The 23,067-nt window shown below is 41.0% G+C and overlaps 1 protein-coding gene across 4 annotated transcripts in view; it reads left to right on the top strand.

The window, feature by feature from the left end:
- The first annotated feature begins 3,876 nt into the window (after positions 1–3,876).
- Positions 3,877–23,067, top strand: part of LOC122564486 (FYVE and coiled-coil domain-containing protein 1) — a 186,524-nt gene continuing 167,333 nt past the window's right edge. For 3 of the 4 annotated variants that reach the window (XR_006315928.2, XR_006315927.2, XM_087978526.1), the window contains exons 1-6: positions 3,877–3,913; positions 4,027–4,096; positions 8,662–8,747; positions 12,172–12,278; positions 19,114–19,239; positions 22,146–22,252. Coding sequence is in view for 2 of the 4 variants with exons in the window: in XM_087978526.1 (XP_087834652.1) it covers positions 8,693–8,747; positions 12,172–12,278; positions 19,114–19,239; positions 22,146–22,252 (395 nt within the window). In the remaining 2 variants the exon portion in view is untranslated. Of the gene's footprint in view, positions 3,914–4,026; positions 4,097–8,658; positions 8,748–12,171; positions 12,279–19,113; positions 19,240–22,145; positions 22,253–23,067 lie in introns of those variants that run through there. The other variant, XM_043719437.2, reaches the window with a different exon arrangement.

The raw sequence follows: 23,067 nt of genomic DNA, 5'->3' as shown, positions 1-23,067 counted from the left end.
GGCAGAGTGAACACGTAGTCTGGAGGACCAGACTAATGCAATAGACACATGATGTCAAGCCCCACCAGCCACAGTGGTCAGAATTTCAATTTAAATAATCAGTCTGAAATATAAAGCTGGGCTCAGTGATGATAAGCATGCAACAACATTTGATGCTTGTAAAATCCATCTGGCTTACTCATTTCTTCTCATCTGCATTCTTACCTGGTCTAGCTTGAATGTGAGTCCAGATCACCTGAAAGGGATTGTCTTTGAATTGTCCTCTGAAATGGCCGACCAGGTAGATAGCAATGGTTCAAGAGGAGCAAATTACTGCAGATGTTGGAATCTATACTGAAAACAAAAAATGCTGGAAATCACAGAGGGTTTAAGAGTGCAGCTCACTACTACCTTCTCAAGCACAATTAGCAACGGGCAATAAATGCTGGCTAGCCAGCAATACCCACATTCCAAGAATAAACAAATAAAAAGAGGCGAACTTTACAAGAAATGTTTCTAAATACAAAAATGGGTTAGGTCTACAAAAATAAAGGTAGGCAAGCAGTCAAGATTTCTGAAATATGCTATTTTTATTGCATATAGTCATGAAGATGAAGATAGGGTTAAAGGAGGAATTGATAGGAAATATATTGCAGAGAATGAAAGGAGATACAACCATCAATGGATGGAATTACAGCCATACAGCCTTTGCTTGCATTCCTGAAGAAGGGCCTGTGCCCGAAACGTCGAATCTCCTGTTCCCTGGATGCTGCCTGACCTGCTGTGCTGTTCCAGCAATAAAGTTTCAACCTTGCAAATCTTAATGCCAGTGCTACGTTAGGAAGCCAAACAGCTGTACAAGCAGGTTGCTCAGGATTGTGTGAGAGAAAGAGCTGAAAAGGGAAGTAGTTAGAAGATGTGAGAGGGCAGTTGTGGAGTGAGCCTGAACTGTTTGAGGAAGTGGGAAATCCAGTTTGTCTGTGATATTTGGTTCAAATAGAAGGCCTCAGACTGCAAACGGCTCCAACGTCATGCTGGACTATCTCTTCAGATGAACATCGTTACCTCATGTCAATCTCCTGCTTTTACCCAGAACCTTGCAAAACATTTCTATCCAAGTAGTCATGCCACATCCTCTTGAATGCCAACAATTAACCTGCCTCTACCGCATTTCCAGGCCAGGTGATATTCTGTGAAATTGGTGATGGTCATGGTGAGAGAGGGGGGTAAGTGGAGCTGAGGCCATGAAAAGACCAGCCATGATTTTATTGAATGGTGGAGCAGGTTTGAGGGGCCAGCTGGCCTACTCCTGCTGCTGGTTCTTACATTCTTGGTCCTCATGTTCTTACATTGTGGTGGTTTACTAGACTGTCAGAACTAATCAGGAGGTTCAACTGATGAATTTTTATCAGAAAATCACTTCACCACCCATATAACTCAGCAGGCCACTAAGAGGTATAAACAATATCAGAACGCTCCAAAACATCCCGGCAGACCATTGGCACTTGATCTAAAGGTCAACCCATCAAAGGCTCAGTTATTACAATGTTTTCTGGGAATTATTTTCTGTCTTTGTGGAAAGACACTGTTCCACACAATGTGAACACTATACAAAGACTAGCATCACTACTGACAAGATTATTTTCAGCAATTCTAACAGCACCTGCTTGTGTCAGAGTTTGCAGAACTTGCTAAGCCATTACGTGATTTTCTCAAGGAAGTGAGAAGTCAGTTCAGCAGGATTGGGCGAACAGTTACTCCAATGCAATAAACAAGCTGAGATTTCAGCAGGCTAATTGAATGCTTCTTCCTGCAGGAGAAAATGAGGACTGCAGATGCTGGAAATCAGAGTAAAGAGTGTGGTGCTGGAAAAGTCAGGCAGCATCCGAGGAGCAGGAGAATTGACGCTTCAGGCGTAAGCCCTTCATCAGGAAATTGCTTCTTCCTGCAATACAGTATTCTCTGGAAGCAATTGTTATGTCTGAAAACCTAGTGACTGTACTATGCCATAAATGTATGGCAGGCTGACACCAACTGCAAGTACATCCTGCATCTTGTCAGGACTCCAGACGTTTTTTGACCCATGTGTAACATCTTCATAACCCCTACTGGGCATAAAAGCATTTTATCATTGAGCTACTGTAATACCTCCCCCGAACTTGTTATTAAAACCAGTGACATTTTGGTCTCTTTACATTGACTTACATTGACAGTGCTGCTGCTGGAGCATGACATTTAGAGAATCTGTACAAACACCATGTCCACACTGCAATATTTGTTGTACCAAAGGTTGTCACCCATGTGCTCTCTTACCATTGGAATACTTGGTTTACTCAGTCCTTACGACCCTGGAGACAATGCACAAAACGTCTACTTTGACAGCACATCTTTTATGCAAATACAGAAAAATGTACTCGCTGATTTTCATTGGCAATCAATGAAAATTTAAATTTAATTTTAAATTTAATATTTTCAGCGTTGTTATTATAATCCCACCATGCTCTTATCCCTCCCTATGCTACTCTACATTAAGAGATGAATTGAACATACGAGCAAAGATGTTATGCTTCAATTATATAGGACATTGGCAAGGCTACATCTCAAATCTTCTTATTTGAGGATATAGACGCATTGCAGGCAGTTCAGTGAACGTTTACTTCTCATGAGGGTGTTGTCTTTTGGGGAAAGGCTGATCAAGCTGGGCTTGTTATCACTGGAGTTTCACTGGTGACTTGATTGACGTATGTAATGTCCTGAATGGCCTTGATACGGTGAACATGGAAGGCATGTTTTCATTTATAAGTGAATCCAGAACTGGAGACACGGTTCTAAAATTCGGCATCACCCTTTTAGGGCAAAGATGAGGAAGATCTTTTCTCTCTCAGGGGGTTTGGACAACCTTGAAACACGACCTTAAAAAGGTGGCAGAAATTAGGTCATTGAATATTTGCAAGACATAGCAGATAAATTACTTTTAGGCAAGGGAATCAAGGGCTATGGTGAGGAGATGGGAATGTGGAATTCAGCATCCCATCAAATCGGCCATGATCTTATAGAATGGGCAGCAGCCTTGAGGGGTCAAATGGCCTTATTCTACTCCTAATCTGCATGTCAGGAATGACCTCTGCACTGATATTCTTCAGCAGACATTACATCTCTCTTGTTCATGCTATTTGTGCCCAGTGATTGACAGGTCCACGTTGTTCAGTGATTGACAGCCTGGGTCCTGGGCCCTACGATTGACAGCCTAGGCCCAGGCACTTGCTGCGTTGTGATTGACTGCCCAGGAAGGAGAAAGTGAGGATTGCAGATGCTGGAGATCAGAGTCAAAAAGTGTGGTGTTGGAAAAGCACAGCCTGTCAGGCTGCATCCCAGGAGAGGGAGATGTCATTCCTGATAAAGAGCTTATGCTCGAAAAGTCGACTGTCCTGCTCCTCGGATGCTGCCTGAATGGCTGTGCTTTTCGAGCACCACCCTTCTTGAGCCCAGGACGTGGCATATGCTGCCCTGTGATTGACAGCCCAGGACCTGGCATGAGCTGCCCTGTGATTGACAATCCAAGACGGGGCACGTGTTGCCCTGTGATTGACAGTCGAGGACCGGGCACGTGCTGCCCTGTGATTGACAGTCGAGGACCGGGCACATGCTGCCCTGTGATTGACAGCCCACGACCAGGCACGAGCTGCCCTGTGATCGACAGCCCAGGCCCGGAGCGGATTACCCAGCCGGTCAGGTGACAGTCCATTGTTGACAATCTGCCACACACAAACTTGATGTACATACAATCCCACCTCCCTCGGCTGTTGATTGGTTGATTGCCCGCGTACGGCGCTGACGTCCTGGTGCTGATTGGTCTCCCGGCACATCGCTCAGCAGGCTGTGTTCAAGTTAGTTTGGTGCGTGCCCGCTGTGGTGATGGGGGCAGGGGTTGGTGGTGAGTGATTAGCTTGTTTCCTAATGTTAATAAGGGGGTGATGGCCGCTTTGGTGAAGGTTTGTCTTGAGGGCACTAATGTGTGGCTCCTATTGCCTCTTCTTTCGCCTCTAGATTTGTGGCCTGGTATTTCTGCTTACAGGAAACGAAGAGCTGTCAAGGATGTGAGGCCTATGCGATCAGTGTAAGTATGGGCCTGTGGAGTAGGGAGCCTGATCATCAGAAGGTGACCATTCGGTCCATCCTGGCCCTGATGGCTCTGTGATAGACGTATCCCTGTAGTACTACTTTATTGCCCTTTCTGTGATACCCTACATACTTTGCCTTTGTTAGTCCAATTCAACTAGTACTTTGTTGAAAGGTAGCTTTGGATCTGTTACCAATATCTTCATATTTTTGAACATTTTTAAAATCTCCCCATAAGACCCACCACAACTTGCATTTATATTTTGCTCTGTAGCAGTTGCACATCTTGAGGCACTCTGCATGGAGTATTAGACACTGAGCTAAATGAAAGGCCATTTGGACTTAGGGCTAAATGTTTTGTTGAGGTAGTGTGGGGTGGGGGATGGTGGGCACTTGATTGAGGGCCCATCTCTAGAATATGGTCAAAAGAAATTTTATTGGGAAAGAAATGGAGATTCACAAGCAATTGTTATTTGTGTTAGAGTGAAGGACTTCTGCTTTTTGGGTCTATGTATAACTGAAGTCTTGCATCCCTGGTACCACTACATGGCATGTAGTTTCTGCTGTCTTTCCAAGATCTTGATGCCATTCCTAAAATGTGGTGCCCAGAGCATTGCTTTTGTATTTTATGCTGTATCTATAAAACCAAGGATCCTATTCTAACAGCCACATCAGCATGTTAAGCCACTTTCCAATGTGTGAATCTTAGCTAAACACCGTTGCACTGAATTTGCAGAACAGAAACTAGCCTTTTGACCAAGCTTATCATTGTATGAATACACAAAAACCTAGCATACAAATTCAGTGAGGAATAGAGAAACTGCATGAATGTTAACCTTTACTTCAAAGGGAATGGAGTATAAAATAGGGATGCTTTTCTAAAATGAGGAAAATCACTGGTCAGACCATAACTGAACAACTGTAAACCGTTTTGGGCCCCTTGTCTAAGGAAAAATGTACTGGCATTGGAGGCAGCCCAGGGAAGGGCCCCGAGGCTGATACCACGTATGGAGAGATGGTCTTACAAGGAGACGTTTGAGTTAATTGGTCTGCACTTATTGGAGGTTGGAAGAATGAGGTGTGGCTTATTGAAACATGCACGACTTTGGGGACTTGATGGGGTATTAATATAGACAGTTTGATGTTTCCTATTGTGGGAGAGTCTAGGACCAGAGGGCATAATCTCAGAATGAGGGATTGCATATTTTGGATAGAGATGATGAGGAATTGTTTCTGAATGTGGCATTCTTCACCACAGATGGCTGGTGAGGCTGAATCATTGGGTACATTCAAGGCTGAAAGTGATATTTTTAATCAGTAAGAGAAGTAAGGGCTGTTGGGGAAAAGGGAAGAAAGTGGAGCTGAGGATATCTGATCAGCCATGAACTCATTGAATGGCGGAATAGACTGAGTGGACTACTTCTGCTCCTATGTCTTATGGTTTTTGTCGTCATCCAAATTGATATTTGTACTCCATAGGAACCTTCTACTATACTTTATGAAACCCTATCGACTTGTCCTTTCTATTCCTTTCTCCGTCATGACCTTCTCAAGCTTCCTCTTAAATGCAATGTTGCTATTTACCTCAAATCCTACTTGTGGTAGTATTGTAACCGGTATCTGGGTAACAGTTTTTTTAAAATTTCTTTAGTACTGTATTGAACCTTATATTTAGATTGCCTAATTTTGGACTTCTTCCACAAGTGGTAAAAAACACTTGTATTTCTGCCTTATCCAATCCCTCCATAATGAAGATCTTTATTCGATCATTCTCCAGCTGCTTTGCTTTAACTGAAGGTCCAGCTACTTAGCTTTCCTTGTGACATCTCTATTCTGGTGTCATCCTGTGTACATGCGTGTTGCTTCTTCTCCAGCACCTTAGTACCTTGCTTTCTTTTTGTAATATGGAAGTTAAATCTGCTCTCATTTCTCTGTGAGGCGTTTCAATTCTATTCCTCTAGAAATGAGCCCAAGTGCTTTATTTTTACATTAATTTGTTCCTTTGTTAACCTGAGGTACTACTTTTAATAATTGTGATTCTTTGTTCCAGATCCCTTTCTACTATCTCCAGTTTTAGATTCTTGTTTTTCTAAGCATTGTGGAACTCCTTGTTATCTTATGAACATGCATCACTTCACATCTATTTGTATTGAAATTCGTTTGCCAATTACATGCAGTTCTGAGGCCTCATTGACTCTTTTATTATTTTGTCGCAATCCTCCTTTGTATTAACTATCCTCAAACCCACCTTGCCGCCCACGCAATTTGACAGTTGCAAATTTTAAAATTGTGGTTTCAATTCTCAGATGTGAATTGCATAAATAGCGAACAGCAGTTGTCCAAGGATCCATCTGTGAGGGACACTGCTTCATGCTTCTTGCCAGCCTGTGTAAAAATCCTGAACTGATTCTATTTTCTGGTTTATAGGGAGCTTCCAACCCATTTTCCAAATTGTTCATTGACTCCACGTTCACTTGAGCGCTCTTGCCCATTGTACCAAAGACCCCTTGAAAACCCAAATATGTTTCATCTATTGAATTCTCCTTGTCTACTGCCAATTTATTTCCAAGGAATTTTTTTGAAGACATTATGGTTGTATCACAGCAGTAGTTCTTGAGTTGTCTTTACCACTGTCATTTTTGTTATCCTGTCTTACACTATGAATGATGAAGAAGTTTCTGATTTGCCTGTGTTAGGTTTTTTTCCTGATGTCTTCAAATATTAATGAGATTATTTGCTGAAATAAACACTGAATGCTATAGAAACTGAGCAGGTCTGGCAATGTCTGGAGAAGGATGGAGTTAACATTGTGAGTCTGTAATAACTTCTTCAAAACCAAATTATTGTCCATTTTAATGTAAATGACCAATGTTATATTTTGTTTTGAGGGATTTCTATGGGTTACAGAATTAGCAGAGTATCCCATCATTGTGTGAATTGCAGTGATACTGCCCCTATTATCTCGTATTGTTAATCTGTTCCAATGAAGGACAAGGTACACAGGATTTTCTCACAGCATGCCATTTCTGATGTCATAACTAGAACTGAGCGCCACTTCCGTTTTCTTCGTTCCCCTCTTCCCCACCCCACCCCCCCCCCCAATTCAGTTTAGCAACTGGGGAATAATCCACTTATGAGTGACAGTGTTACCTTTGCAGGTGGCTGATAAAAGCTTCTCCTTATCACACAGATTTTGCATCACTGCTCATAGATTTCCCCACCCAGCTCCATTACAGTAAGACTTGAGAGCACAAAATTAAATGTAAATATTTCACATTACATTGGGTTCACTTGATTCATTGTACGTCATTGTCATTTGTTGCTTAACTTGGAGAACTAACTGTAATGGCAAGATGTGCAGTTAGCATCATATGGATGGTTGCAAGGAAATTGGGAACATATCCTTTATTCTGGAAGAAGTGATGTTGTCTGTGTGTTCAAATTTACTGAATATCCATGTTATTGTCCAGTATTAAATACAGCATTCTGTGGGGTATGCTGCACTTGCAGGCTTAGCTGATCTTCCCTTTTGTGCATTGCTTTCGGACGATGTAATTTACAATTTTGCAGGTGAACTCAAAACTCTGGAAGGATACTACATTGAGATGGGGTCATATTTGGCCTTTAGGTCCCTCCTTGTTTTGCATTGCCTTACCAACCTCCCTGAGTTGTATGAGGATAACAGGCCTTTTCCACTTCACTCCTCCATGCCCCTTATCCACCCTGTACTCTCTCCTGGAACCTCTTCCAATGCTCAATGCTTCCAACCTCACTTTGCAACTCCATTCACTGATTCAATCTCTTGCCAATCCTGAACCTCCGTGCACAAGTCTAGTTTTCTCTTCTTACCCTCTCTCCTGCCATTCAATTACAAGAAACTTGCACCAAAAACAACTCTTGTGTCGTGCTAGTTTTATTGAGAGTAAGACTTTATTGAAAATTCTCTCAATACTGAAGATTCATAACATACAAATATATTAATATGTGATAGTGTCCCTGCCTTTGAGCCAGGATGTCTGGGTTCAAATCCCACCTGCTCCAGAGGTATGCCATAACATAGTTGAAACAGATTGTTTGTAAATATTTTTAAAACATACTTTCCCATAATATGTTAAAAGATTGATAACTTCCCCCTAAACTTCTTTTGAGGGATATTGTGGTGCAATGGTGCTGTCCTGAACTCTGAACTGGGAGTCCTGGATTGCACCTGCCTCAGGAGTGTGGAATAACATCTCTGCACATGTTGATGTGAAAATATCTCAACTGTATTAGAAATGTGAACTCCTCACACAGGCTGGTGGAATGCTCAATGGACCACAAATGCACCATTGATTTTTTTATTTCTTGTTTCTGTACCTGCTGTAAGGAAAGTAAAGTTTTGCATCCGCCTAAATATGTCATCCCACATGCTATTTTTCCTGCCTCCTTGCATGTCCATAATGTTAGGAATAATGCAGTAAGCCTTGGTGCAGCAGATCCCATAGTTTTCATCTTTTTTTAATTCTGCAGCTTGTTGAATTCAACTTGTATTTCTTAATTAAAAATATTTGTGCATTTAAGCAGGTTATAGACTATTGGAGTTCAAACCACAAAGATGGCGGTGCCTGTTGGAGAAAGCCAAATCCAAAGGATAATCCGAGACCTAAAGGGTAAGGATTGCTATATCTCCACACATAATCCACTCACGTAGGAAGAGGATAAATTAATAGTGCAAATTTTTTTCAATGCCACATTTGTATTTATCACCCAATGCAGAACAAGTGTTCACCTTTCTTGTAGCTGTCAGTGGAGCTTGCACCTCTCATGCTGAGGATGGAGAATGGTGACTTCTCTGGTGTCTGCGAGATCCTCCTTGACGAATCACTGGAATGTTCATGGTGGTGACACTGAAAATATCCGATACAATGCTCAAAACCCAGAGGGGAACTGTCTTCTCAGTCTGGGGTGTCTATCGTCTTGAACGTCACATAGCAAAGAATTAATGATCTTCCTAGTGCTCCCATATTGATTCAGCACAATACATGTAACTAGCTGTACAATACTCAGCTGATTCAATCTGAGGTGGGTCATGAATTAGCTAACGTATCCAGGCTGATTCTAAGGGTTGTGAAAGTGGCTTGACTCTGAAAAATGAATCAGGACACATGTCATTGTGATGTTTGACCCTGACTTTACTTTCATTCGCAGGTCAGAGGTGGGAGAATTCTGGATTCAATGAATCTGACTTGTTAAAAATGGCTGCCTGTATACCCCATTTTCAGGTTGAGGGAAGAGTGTTTGGTGCAGGATGAATTAGCAGCCAGGCTGGGAAACTCAGGGGGAACTGAGGAGGCAGCTGGGGGCCATGTGGACTGAGTACAAAGCCGTAGAGTCATACAGCATGGAAACAGACCTTTTTGTTCAGCCAGTCCGTACTGCCCAGAATCCAAACTAAGCAAATCCCATTTGCCTGCACTTGGCCTATATACATACAACCTTCCTTATTCATGTACTTATCCAATGTTTTTTAAAACATTGTAACTTGCACACAACCATTTCCTCTGGAAGTTCATTTCACATGTAAGCCACTTTTTAAAAGAAAAGCTGCCTCAGTTCTTTTTAAATCTTTCTCCTCTCTTTTAAACATATACTGCCTAGTCTTGAAATCACCCACCATAGGGAAAAGGCCTTATCTGTACCCCTCATGATTTTAAAAACCTGAATAAGGTTACCCCTCAACCTCCAGCACTCCACTGAAAGAAGACCTGGCCTCTCCCTATATCTTAAACCTTCCATTACCAGCAACATTCTGGTAAATCTGTTCTGAACCCTCTCCAACTTTATACTATTTTTTCTATAACAGGGCAGTAAGAACTGTGCACGGTACGCCAGAAGAGCCTCACCAAATTTCTGTACAACCTCAACGTGACGTACTAATTCCTATACTCAGCGGTCTGAGCAATGAAGGCAAGCGTGCTAAATGGTTTCTTAACCACCGTGTCTCTGCACATGAGGCAAACTTCAAAGTATTATATACCTGACCCCCTAGGTTGTACCTCACTAACTGGTATCCACATTTGTGGGAGAGAAAGCCAAAGTTCTATATTGTGGACCATATTCGACAAGAGTATACATTTATAAAAATGTACTTGGATATATTGTCAACCTGTGTGTTTCTTTTTAAGTAAAAATTGCCTAAACCCATTGGAACTATGTACATTGTTGACTGGAGGGAACAAAGGTAAGTAATCCCCGAATGATACCTGACCCCCTTAAAGCTATTTGGGACTATATCCAAAGTGGTACCCTGCCAATTCAAATGAATCCACAAAGTTCAGACATGTGCTCAGTGGGTCTACTGTGTCCGTTCCAGGCTCCATACTGCATACACTATTGCTAAAATTCTACTTCAGTGGAGGTAGCTGGTGGTGTAAATGGGCAGCTACCTCTGTAAAAGATGCATGTGTAAATCCTAGTCTGACTACCTCTGAGCCAGTAAAAATGGTAAGTGTTGTGTTTTTAGGCTATGTCTGTCATTTCCACCGTTACTGAGAACCTCTTTATTGGCAAAACTTTGGGTTATTGTACTTAGTTGCCAAGCCAGTATTACCCTTCTACTCCTCACTACTTTCATAGAAAATGCAGAGCAGAATGCCTTTCTTTTTATGACCTGTTCTTGACGGTGGGTAAAAAGGTTGCCAAGTACATTAACATCATAAATATTCTCTTCTAGAGCGTTGCCTCTTATGGGCTTTGTGCAACAGTTTTTTTCTGTAGCCTAAGTAAGGATACTTGGTCATAGTTGTCAGTGGAGATGTTATGGTGCCATCTGATTAAAGTGGAGCAAGTTTTTTTTTTAGAAATGTTCTCCAAATAACGTTCCAAGAGTGTGCCATCTCAAGAAGGAGGTAAACTTGAGGTAAACTTGTGAGCCAAGTTCTTTGCAACTGTGTAGCCTACCTGTGCTGTCTTCATTTATACTGAGTTTTTGCAAATATACCCTGATGACTTCAGCTTATTGTTATGAAGGTGTGGAAGTGTTAAAGTTAAAAGCTAGCTAAATGCCTGACAGCACCAAGTGTTCTGAACAAGATACAATATAACCTGTTGGTTCAATAGCTAGTGTCTCTGGTTGCCTGGAGACAAAGAAAAAGCAAATTTGAATTAGGCCAATCAGTTTAAATTATACCCCAAAAAGTACCAAACTCCAATCAGTTTTGAACTTAGTATATCGACAATCTTAAACCAATGACACAATCCAATGCTTTGGGGGTAAAAGACTGGGAAAACGTGAACAGTTGAGAGAGAGCTGCGAAGCCTTCAGCATCTACAGACTGCCCAAAGAATTAGCTCTCTTAAAGGTACCTGTAATGATTAGTGAGTTGTGAAACAGAAATTCTTAAGAAGAAGAGGAAAATCTACAGAGGAAGATACCAAGCGAAGATTCGACGGCTGGCTGGTTTTGAAATTTGAATTTTGGTAAACTTACTTGGGGGTTTTATCGAACTGGTATTATAGAAAGGAAAGTAAAAGAGAGGTTAGAGGAAGGAATTGTAAAAAGTTATTAGTTAAGTATTCCTTGTTATACTTTAAGAAAAAGTTGTTACTTTTTACTTTAACTAGTTCTTGGCCTTTCGAATGTTCACAGATTACTACATGGGATAAATCTTTTCTGTTGCTGGATTAAAATTAAAAGGAGGTTTTCCCTGTGTCGTAATGTTATTGATTCTCTTAGCAAGATTTGCATAAATCCATGAATGTTGTATTAAAATGAAAATAAGCTGATCTATAAAGTTCTAGTGCAGAATGTTTTGCGGAGTGCTTATGTGCAGCTTGTGCCTCTTTGGTGGAAATGCAGGATAACTGGCCTCACCATGAAATATTGGGAAACATATTTGCTGTTATGTGAGAGAAAGCATGTCCTCTGGTATTTAGAACTAGAAGCCTTGACAGACTCATGAGGTCAGCAATAACTGGTGATGACAAGGTGCAGAAAATGAAAGCACCAGTAGGGAAAGATATCCTGATTAGGACTGCCAGGTGTTAATGCTTGAGTATTAACATTGGATGATATGAAATTTCTTTTTTTTTAAGATGCAATTTCAGAATTAAATCGAGAACACAAGGAAAATGGTGAGCCAATCACTGATGACAGTACCAACTTGCACAAATGCTGCTTAAAACTAGAGTACCTCCTTCAGGTAAGAGGAGCCTGAAAGTTGGACAGTATGATTTTGTTAGAGCAATATTATCACTGACTCTCTTTATGCATCTTAAAGTAGATCAGTGATATAAGAGCCAATAGTGTGAACACTGATGACCACGCTTGGTGCAAAAACAGAGTTAAACCAATCCATAAACTTTTGTAAGATATTGTTTGAACCTTTTTTGATTTTTCTGATTATTGAGCTTGGTACACTTTTTTTAATGCAGTGAGGCTTTTTAAATACTTTGGGCTTGCAAAGTTTTATTACAAGAAAATGAGGCGTGGACAGATGAGTCATAACAATAAAAACAAAAGTTGAATTGGTAAAATTTATTACTGAATACAGGAACTTGGTAGTAAATCTTGTGTGTTTTGGGTAAGTGATATTTATTACAAAAGTTATTATAATATTAATTGGGGCTGCCCCATATTTAGGGCGGCATGGTGGCTCAGTGGTTAGCATGCAGCCTCACAGCACCAGGTTCCCAGGTTCAATTGTAGCCTCGGGTGACTGTCTGTGTGGAGTTTGCACATTCTCCCTGTGTCTGCGTGGGTTTCCTCCGGGTGCTCCGGTTTCCTCCCACAGTCCAAAGATGTGCCAGTCGGGTGAATTGGCCATGCTAAATTGTCCATAGTATTAGGTGCATTAGTCAAAAGAAAATGGATCTGGGTAGGTTACTCTTCAGAGGGTTGGTGTGGACTGGTTGGGCCAAAGGGCTGTTTCCACACTGTAGGGAATCTAATCTAATCTAATCTTTCTCTCGTTTCACAATATCCATTATTTTCATAATTTGTTTAAAATTAATTTACTCTGGTCAAAATTTAATGACCCTGAACACAGATAAGGGGTCAAGGATGCTGACTGTTGCTTCAGTTGAAGGCAGCTTCATTAAATTTACATGATTTGCATTGTGCAGCCAACATTTATTGTTCCTGTTGGGTGACCACTTGCTTTGGCTGGGGCCCAAAATCGTGTGAAGCAAGCCACATTTAATGACAACTTGCAGTACTTAAAGTTAGCGTGGAGTACTTAAATGAAGAACGTTCTCTGGTCATAAACCAATATGCCAGACTCTGTACATTTGACTCTCAATTTGGTGAAACACTAATGGTATAAGATGGGAGAGTCAGAGCATGAGATTTTCTTATGTGATATTGGTGAGAAGAGATATCTGTAAAGCCAGGGGACCTGGGTGTCCTTCAGACAAACTTTGTCAAGGTAATGGGACAAGATAACCATTGGCAGTTGATGCCAGGAGTTGAACCCCAGGAACCAGATGTGATTGCTGCACAACTTTAGTTGACTTTGTATGAGCAATTTTCTATGAATGCTATATTCAGCCAACTCTGGATTTTAGCCTTGTACACTGCTAAGTGAGCCACACTCACTTATCAAGCATCTCTTAGCAATTAGGATTCATAACGAGCATTCATTTGGTTCATTCACCTTACTCACATCTAATCAGACATCAATACAAAGTACTGGAGAAATTCAGTAGGCCTGGCAACATCATTCGGGAGTGGAGTAGTCTTAAAGTTTGCGGTCCAATGATTTCAGAACTTTGGCGTACACTCTCTGAACTGCTGCATTGCTCTCTGACATATTTCATAGCTTGGCCATGCTCTCAATGAGTGAATAATGACAGTCATTTCACCACTAACACACTACATTCTTTGCAGGGCAAAATGGAACTTAGGTTGCATTTGGCTAACTGGTTGGGACAGCTGTAGCTACCATGCTTAACCCCTGGAGGATTTGGTGTTTGATTTCATCAGAATGCCTTTTCTAGCAGTGAAGCTGAAATGAAAGGTGACAGAATGCTTAAACCTCATTCCTTCACGCATCCAGCTTCCACCTTGTCCCACAGCTTTTGATTTTAGAAGCTACAGCTGGTGTACACGCACACTTTATTTTTTTCCTGTGCCCTCACAGCAAATTTGTGCTACTTTCTTTCAGATTTTCACAAAGTACCACCAGACTCTAGATTAGATTAGATTAGATTACTTACAGTGTGGAAACAGGCCCTTCGGCCCAATAAGTCCACGCCGAAGCGCAACCCACCCATACCCCTTTAACTTAACACTACGGGCAATTTAGCATGGCCAATTCACCTGCCCCGCACATCTTTGGACTGTGGGAGGAAACCGGAGCACCCGGAGGAAACCCACGCAGACACGGGGAGAATGTGCAAACTCCACACAGTCAGTCGCCTGAGTCGGGAATTGAACCCGGGTCTCTGGCGCTGTGAGGCAGCAGTGCTAACCACTGTGCCACCGTGCCGCCCACAAAACTAGTTGATGGAGAAAGTTTCTTTACCATAATCCTATGCCATTCACTATTACACACTTGGCTACCAGCTCAGATACTGACTCTGCATCCAATTTAGAGGATAGCGTTTAGTGGGATATGCACTTGATGAAACACTGGGCATGAGTGACAACCAGGACACTGGTACCAACGACTGAGTTCTGGTACCAACGACTGAGTTGAGCTCTTTGGTATAGGCTATCGAAGAAGGTTGATGGTAATGCACAGGAAACTCTTTCTGCATTGGTCACAATGCTCATTGGCCTGTGCTTGGGCTGGAGGAATGTGGAGTCCTGTTCTAACTTGAGGACTTTGCACAGAATAGACCTTCAAACCCAACATTTCCAGCATTGAAGCGGTGGCCATTTTGAAATGTAGCTCACATGAAAGCCCTTTGTTTTTGAAAACAGTGTTGGTGAGTGGGGGTTAGCTCCAGTATGTTTTCATGCTTGTGTGATTAAAAGGTTGTAGCTAAAATGTGTTCTGGTATAACGTGATGTGACAGTATTGGACTGGGGTGGACAAGGTCAGAAGTCTCAACACCAGGTTATAATCTGACAGGTTATAATCAGACTGCTTCCACACTGTAAGTAATCTAATCTAAGATTTACTTGAAATCGCTACTTGAAATCGCAAGCTTTCAGAGCAAACCTGTTGGACTATAACCTGGTGCTGTGTGACTTCTGACAGATGTAAAAATGAATGTTGCCATCAAGTCAGCATTAATTTCTACTCTGCGTACTTCTCGCGGTTGCTCCTTGTTGTTTTTTTAGATTAGATTACATTACAGTGTGGAAACAGGCCCTTCGGCCCAACAAGTCCACACCGACCCGCCGAAGCGCAACCCACCCATACCCTTACATTTACCCCTTACCTAACAAGACAGGCAATTTAGCATGGCCAATTCACCTTACCTGCACATCTTTGGACTGTGGGAGGAAACCGAAGCACCCGGAGGAAACCCACGCAGACACTGGGAGAACGTGCAAACTCCACGCAGTCAGTCGCCTGAGGCGGGAATTGAACCCGGGTCTCTGGCGCTGTGAGGCAACAGTGCTAACCACTGTGCCACCGTGCCGCTCACCGTGTCTCCCAATACTCTTTCCCCAAAGGACATCTTTTGCAGTAGAAATCTGTATTTGCTTTTGGATGTTACAGGGTAATAAATGCTCCAAATAATGGTTGCTGCATGTCTGAATGTTGTGACAGTGATCTATGGTTATAACCAGTGGTCATCTCCTTGTGACCTGAATTGGATATCTGTCTTTCTCAAATATGTTTTAATCTCTGTCTAAAGGCAGACTGGTGAAATAAGATAAGATGTAACCGTTAAGTATGGAGCACAAATAAAATAGTTGAAGTGACCAGATTGAATTAATGTGTACAATTTATCCTCCTTTTATTAATGCACAATAAAGAATGTACCATACTATGCCAGTCCAGTTTGTTTATTATTTGCTTTGATTCAAACCTGTCGAGCTACAGAAGAACCTCGATTATCCGACATTTGATTTAACTGAATTTCTGATTTTCTGAACAAAATCGCAAGGTTGGCTAGCTATGTTATCTGGTATTCAATTAACTGAATGAAATATTCCCTCCCCATGTCCTTTGGATAATCGACATTCCTTTGTATTCTGATGTTTCAAATCTCTTGCAATCACTTAAAGCAGTTGCAACTTTCTCTCTCAGATTAGACTGGATTTAGCATTTTGATGTTTCAGCAACTCTCTCTCTTTGTATACATATTAAATTTATGAACAGGGAGGCCACAGTTAACCTGGCCTATATCACCTCGATGCCGAGAACATCATGACTAGACATTTCTTTCTTTTCCATCCTGATTTCTGGATGCCCTATAATTTCTTGATACAGGCAAATCTAGAAGAAACTAGGTCAATGTTGTGTTCAAAAGTAAAATCTGAAAAGCTTTCTCTGAACCCCTCAGGAACTCCAATCCAATCTATAAGATTGCACAGACTAATGTTTTCTGAAATACAGCCATGGTCTCAACCAGGCTAACTCTGGAAAACGAATGGCTTAACATGGAATCTATGCTTCCCCTCCACTGACCAAGCTCTCAACCCCTGATTTTTTTTTTCTGGATCTGTTAAGCTAGCATAACTTTTCTATAGGCATGATGTTCCGTTATTTCAGTTCTTCTGTTATTTTTGCAGACCTCAATAAGGCCAGATCTAAGTCTCCTACTCAGAAGTAAATAAAGCAAGGTCCTCAACTTAGGAATGCCTGAAAGTTTCTCAAGATGGGAAAAGTTCTCATGTCCCTAAGGATACTATTTGCACACTAAACAGAGCCAAAAGTGGACACCAGTACTGCAGTCTGACCAGTAATGTACCTAGTGACAAAATGGTCTTTGAATTATGCTGATTAACTTGATTCACAAATGTATTTTTTTTAAGCTATGGCCACAACTTTGTTACATTCATTGATTGTGTGTGACAACACCAGTGGTAGGATTTTGTGGTGTGCTGAACCCAGGACCCCAGGTTAAGATGTCTTGATTGCCTGAAGCATTAACACTGGAAGCAGAATAGCAACATCAATTACTTTTAAGATAAAAATTCCACTGTGCTCTGAGGGCAATCCTGTCTTAGTGAGTTGCCGTCAATCTAAATGGCCAGTAATACTGTAATACTGTAGTCCCAACAATGTCAGTTAGGTATGATGCCCACTGTTGGAGTATAGGCTGTGGCCCCCGGCTAAAGTGCTAAAGAAAACATAGTGACTGCATTCTTAGTGAGGGCAACAAGGGACTGACGATAAATGCTGGCCCAGCTATTACTGTCCATGTCCCATGAGTGAATACAAAAAAAAGCAAGAGCCTTGTTAGGTCCAAGGGTCTACCCATCCCTTCCCACATACCATTTCAGAGAGACTGGGGACAGACAGCAGAAAGGTCACCTGTTGGTTTCATGTGCCTCACCCCTTCCAATTTCCCCACCAGTGAAAAAATCCAGCCCCAAGATCTTACGATCTCCCTACTACTTTGTTATTGATCATTCAAAAAAGATGCCTTTATTTTGTCTTGGTATAACCAATATCCGTGAAACTGCATTTTTAAAAAATTAATTGCTACTTTCCTTTGTCTGACCCAGAATCTTTTATTATCTGTCTTTACTGTTGTACAAATGTTGGTGGCATCTGTAAACTTAGCATACTCCCAACAGCACAATTACTGCAAACAGTGAATACTAGCCTGCCTAAGAGTAATAACTGGAGAGTATCAGTAATAACATGTCTCCTGGATGAACAATATCTGCTAGTTGCAAATGTTTTAAGTGTGGACTTGAAGACAGTTCCTAATCCAGTGCACTAAATTCCTACAGCTCTCAAAAGATTCTGTTCTGAAGTAATGTCATGTCAACTTCATTATCAAGGGCTTGATGAAAATTCTGGTCAACAATATCAACTGCATTTCCCTCATCCTCTAGCCTTATGATTTCTTTGAAGAAGCAGTGATGTGCATTTCTAGTAGCTCCACTTCTTTCCCAGTGATCATAAAGCAGTCTTCCTACTTTTGGTTTTCTGTGACTCCTCAGCCAACTGAGTTTTCTGTATCTGTTTGCCTTTTCCAATGCCTTTGTAAAGAGTCAGATTCCAGGTATCACAGACATTTTTATAATTCATTCAGGCGAAGTGGGCTTTGGCTGGGCCAGCATTTATTGCATATTCCCAGTTGTCTTAGAAAGGTGATGGCGAACTACCTCTTGAAATGCTGCAGACTCGTAGTAGTCAGCGTACATATCGGCCATCTTCATATCTTGGTCCAGGTATCTTTGCAGCTGAGATATGCCCAGGAGGCGATAATGTTCATCATATTGAAGATCTTTGGGTGAATAAACATCATCAATTGATAAATGTGGCTATGCCAGCATAGAGGATGTTAGCTTAGCAATGAGTGGATGTGTACTGATACAATAAGCGTGTTCCAGAACTACTGACTTGGTGACCTTGTTTTGAAAGACCTGCTGTGGATATGAATGAAGGTGTACAGTCTTATCTCATCTGGAATATGTACAAAACACTGCTATCAGGTGATATTTAATGCAGCATCACTAGAGCCTCTGTCCCATTAGATGATGGTTTATGTTATCACATGTCTCACTGAGGACATCTCCCTGGAGTGGATATGAGTCTGATTAGCTTTTTCAATGTAAAAATTGTGAGAGCTTGCTTTTAGTTTGAACGTCTCTACCTGTAGTTTTGCTATTAAATATACAGACACGAAGGTTACAGAACACTCGTCTCTTTTCTTTAATCACCCTAAAATGAATATTATTTGGATTGGGAGCTCTATTAATTATGTTTTTTTTCTAACCTGTGGAAGGCATTACTACCTATTTTAGTATTAAATTATTCAACACCGAGCCATTATAGCTAAGTGTTTGTGAAGAGAATGACTTTATAGTGAAGATCTCCCTTTGGTCATTCTTCTTTATAAAGCCTGTGTATAATTGTAAAGTTTGGTTTTGACACTTTGTTATTCACAACTCTGTTAAAGTTTGACCAGAAGGAGAGAACTACTTTTCTCGGCACCAGGAAAGACTACTGGGATTACTTCTGCAATTGTTTAGCCAAGTTGAAAGGAGCTAATGATGGAATTCGCTTTGTGAAGTCTATCCCAGAGGTAAGATGAAATTCCCCAGTGGTCAATGAATCATTTCTCAGTATTTTGGGTAATTATGCTATGTGTTTCATAACTTGTTCTGGATTGCAAACGAGATTTTCTGTATTTCTTTTTGAAAGTAGTAAAGAGTTTGCTTGAATATTTTGGAGTGACACTTCTGATGGTTTCCTACCAACAATTTAATCTTTATTACTGTGTCTTTAGCTCTGAATTGTTTTTATGTTATAACTCTTTACTCTGCAAAGCCCTTAGTTTAAAAAAAAAATCATAAAATACTGGGAAATCTTACCAGTTGCATGAATATGGTTCATTTTCAGAGAATAACCAATTTCCCTCAATGCCTTCTTATAACATACATATGATTCTCACTTGTACTCATTAGTGTAATTATTAAGATAAAGCTAATTGTATTTATCTAACCAGAAACTCTAAATTTAGAGAGATCATTAATAGGGAATCTGCTGTAGGATTGGGATCTTGTCTGGAAAGCTGTGATCTCTTTGAATTCTTTCTCAGCTGACTCTGATACATGCCTAAGACCCTTCTTCAGTTATATTAGCTGTGCCTGACCATGCAATCTTTTCATCTTGTGACTTTGGAAACAAGATTCCTTTGTGTTCCTCCAGTTGGACCCTCTTTATCTTGACGCTGCTTATTTGTCTGTTTTTCAGTCAATATGGTCTGTGAAACACTTTTTTTCCTGGAGCATTTATGGTTATTAGTTCAAGCTTTCATTGTGCTTTCTGCTGAAATCTGGCTTTAGCTATGTGTCCAATACCTGAAATTCCCAATCTCCAGAGTTGTTGTCGCATTGGGCTTTTGGACTAATTTATCCAGGGTGTGCATTATTGTGTAACCAAGCCTCACATTTACCTTTGAAGGTTTAACTTTCCAGAAGTCTGAAGTTTGTGTTGTTGCAAGAAACACCAGTGTCTGTCTGGCACTTCATATTAACTTGACACTTTGTCTGCTGTCTTCAGTGCGATAGTTACAAAGCACTTATTGAATCATCTAAAACTCATCTGACTTCTCACCAGTTACCACACTTGATTCACCCAAATTGTTGTCTGACATCTTTATAGCAATCATCTTTATCACCTTCATTGGCTTGTTTTGTCTACTTCCTAGCTAAACATTTGTGTGCAAGATGGTATAGCTTCTTCCAGTCTTTTTGCTTTTGCCTGCATTGTTGCATATTGTAAAGTGTAAGCTATTCTTCAGCATGGTGTACAGATCTTGGCTGTTCCTCCACATTGTTGGATAAACTTCCCTGCTCTCTCATGTACGTAGTGTAGATGTTTGTTTACAAAAAGAGAGCTTCTAACATGTTTATAATCGCTTCCAGAGTCAGATTCTATTCTTCTAGTAGCCATGTTCTCATTGAAAGATCTCTTTTATGTCTAAGATAATTCTGTATTTTATTAGCTCATCTTTTAGGTGGACTCATTCATAGGTTTCTAGAAATTGAGTTAATTAGATTATATATCAATGGACTCCATTAGGGACCAAGGGGAAAAACATTGAACACATTCCATTCATACATAACATTCACTTGAGATTCAAAATATGCCTTTAAAGCTTTTAAAATTTCTGCTTTGTATTTTAGGGTGTAGTATATTTTGAACCAATCTCATCTCAACAGTGATAAAAATGTAGCAATATGTACCTGATTTGATTGGCTCCACAAATCTGTAGATATTGCATAATTCTGCCATTGTGCATGAAAGACCTTCCAGTTTTTCTTCCAATCCCTTGTCATTTGAACAGGAGCTTGTATGAGAAAAGCTGCAGCAGTGTTTTCTGTCAGCAGCAACTGCAGGCAACTGTGCAGGTGCACTCTATGGGTAATGTGTGGTTCCAAACGTTAACGTCATCATGTCGATTTCACATGTGACGTGACTTGCAAATGCTTTCTCCTCTTCTGTCACCCTTTCTGGCTCCACTGCACTCTCTTCCCCATTCTCTCCCCCATCCCAGCTCTCTGTTGTCCTCCTGCCATCTCCCCTCCAGTTCTCTTTCAGATACCATTCCCTCAGCCACCATCCTGATCTCTTTGCCCCCTCCCTGGCTGTGTTCCCCTGAAAACAGCATGCAGATATTTAAAATGGCACAATCTCAGCAGGTCTCTTTCCAGCATTTTCTCATTTGGTTTCAGATTCCAGCATCCGCAGTAATTTGCTTTTAAAATGGCACAAATCTGTATCAGCAAATCCAGACTTTGTGTGGATGAGTATTTCAATTGCGGCATGCCTCGATCTTTGTTTCTTTCCTATTGGCAGCATGCATCTTTGCACTTATCCGTGTCTCCGTGTCAGTGGCTATACTTGTTTACAGCACTTCAGTACTCGTCTCAATGCCTTCCCTGACTCCATGTTTTGATTGTACCATCCAGCGGTGTATTCCCTATGAGGACTTTATTGTAAAGTGCCAGCCTGAAGGGTGCGTGCCTCATGGCAGAGGTAACATCATTACAGCAAAGTGGGAAAGGAATCATTTATACATGATTGCATTTTAATTCAAACAGAGACAGTAGTTGCTGCCAGGAATGTAATTACCCGAGGCCTTGGACCCCAGGCCACAGGTAGGTGATGGTGGAAGGGAAGGTCATGGGATGAAGGATTGGGGACGGTGCTAGGCTCTTATTCAGTATGCCTCACCCTCCTAATGCCAAGCCCCTTGATCAGACTCCAGTACAATCAAAAAAGCTCCGCATGGGTTTCTGCTCCTTGCAAGGTGAGTTCTTCACCTTACTCTCCCCACTGCTGCTAACCCTGGCAGGGTGAGGCCATTAAATGGGCATTAATAAGCATTGATGACTATGTAGTTATGCCTTTTCATTTTGGGACTGCTTTTATCTGAGCATGGTAAATTCTTTTAATTAAATATTGCTTTTTTTAAAAATAAAGCTGAAAACCTCTCTTGGGAAAGGTCGAGCATTTATTCGGTATTCCTTGGTCCATCAACGCCTGGCTGATACGGTCCAGCAATGCTTGATGAATGTAAAAGTCACAAGGTGAGGTACAGACATTTGAATTGTTCAGATTACACTGCAAATGGGGGATTTATTAAAGCGGTTAATAATAATTCAGGTTTTGCTTCCTGTTTAAGCTTATTATAAGGAATGTTCTGTGGGCATTATTCTACATTCTTCCTCAATAACAAAATTTAAAAATCTCTCCTTACTTTGAGTTTATTGGGTGTGCATTAGGGACTATATAGTAGCTACACTTAATGTTTCAGGTGTTGTTTTGTCTAAATATGCATTAGAATCTGTGGCATTTCTATTATTAAATAGGTGAACCATAGATTGATTCATTAGCAAGCTAACACTGACTGTATACTTGGATTGATCTCCATTGTTTGCAAGACTAACTGATATCCAGTGCCCTGGGCCAGGGAAGATGAAAATCAATCACAGTTATGTTCTTGTACCCAGTCATTGTTCACATGAGTGGATGCTGAGTGTCTGCAGACTTGGCTGTAACACCCAATGCAGTTGGGTTGTTTGGTCTCTTTCATTGTCTCGACTTGCATGTTATATCTAACCAATTGTGTGAAATACCTGTGGGAAGTATTCATCAGGATGGAATTCCAGGGAGGGACTATTTGGCAGAAAAAGAAAGTGGTAAAATCTGATATTCTGTAAGTTACGTGTTGGTGTGCATATAATGCCCCTGCCAATGATACAACCACCTAAAGGAACAAAGAAGACAGGCACATCGGAGCACCACCACCTACTTGCTAGATCCCCTCAAAATGTTACACAGTATCCTTATTTGAAAATACATGGGAGTTCCTTCAGTATCACTACGTCAAATTCCTGGAACT

The sequence above is a fragment of the Chiloscyllium plagiosum genome, unplaced genomic scaffold, assembly GCF_037043375.1.
Source record: "Chiloscyllium plagiosum isolate Xiang-an unplaced genomic scaffold, Cpla_swu_hap1 HiC_scaffold_34, whole genome shotgun sequence".
NCBI classification, from domain to species: domain Eukaryota; kingdom Metazoa; phylum Chordata; class Chondrichthyes; order Orectolobiformes; family Hemiscylliidae; genus Chiloscyllium; species Chiloscyllium plagiosum.
Note: the sequence above shows the minus strand (reverse complement) of the source record. Positions and strands in the feature narration are given on the sequence as shown.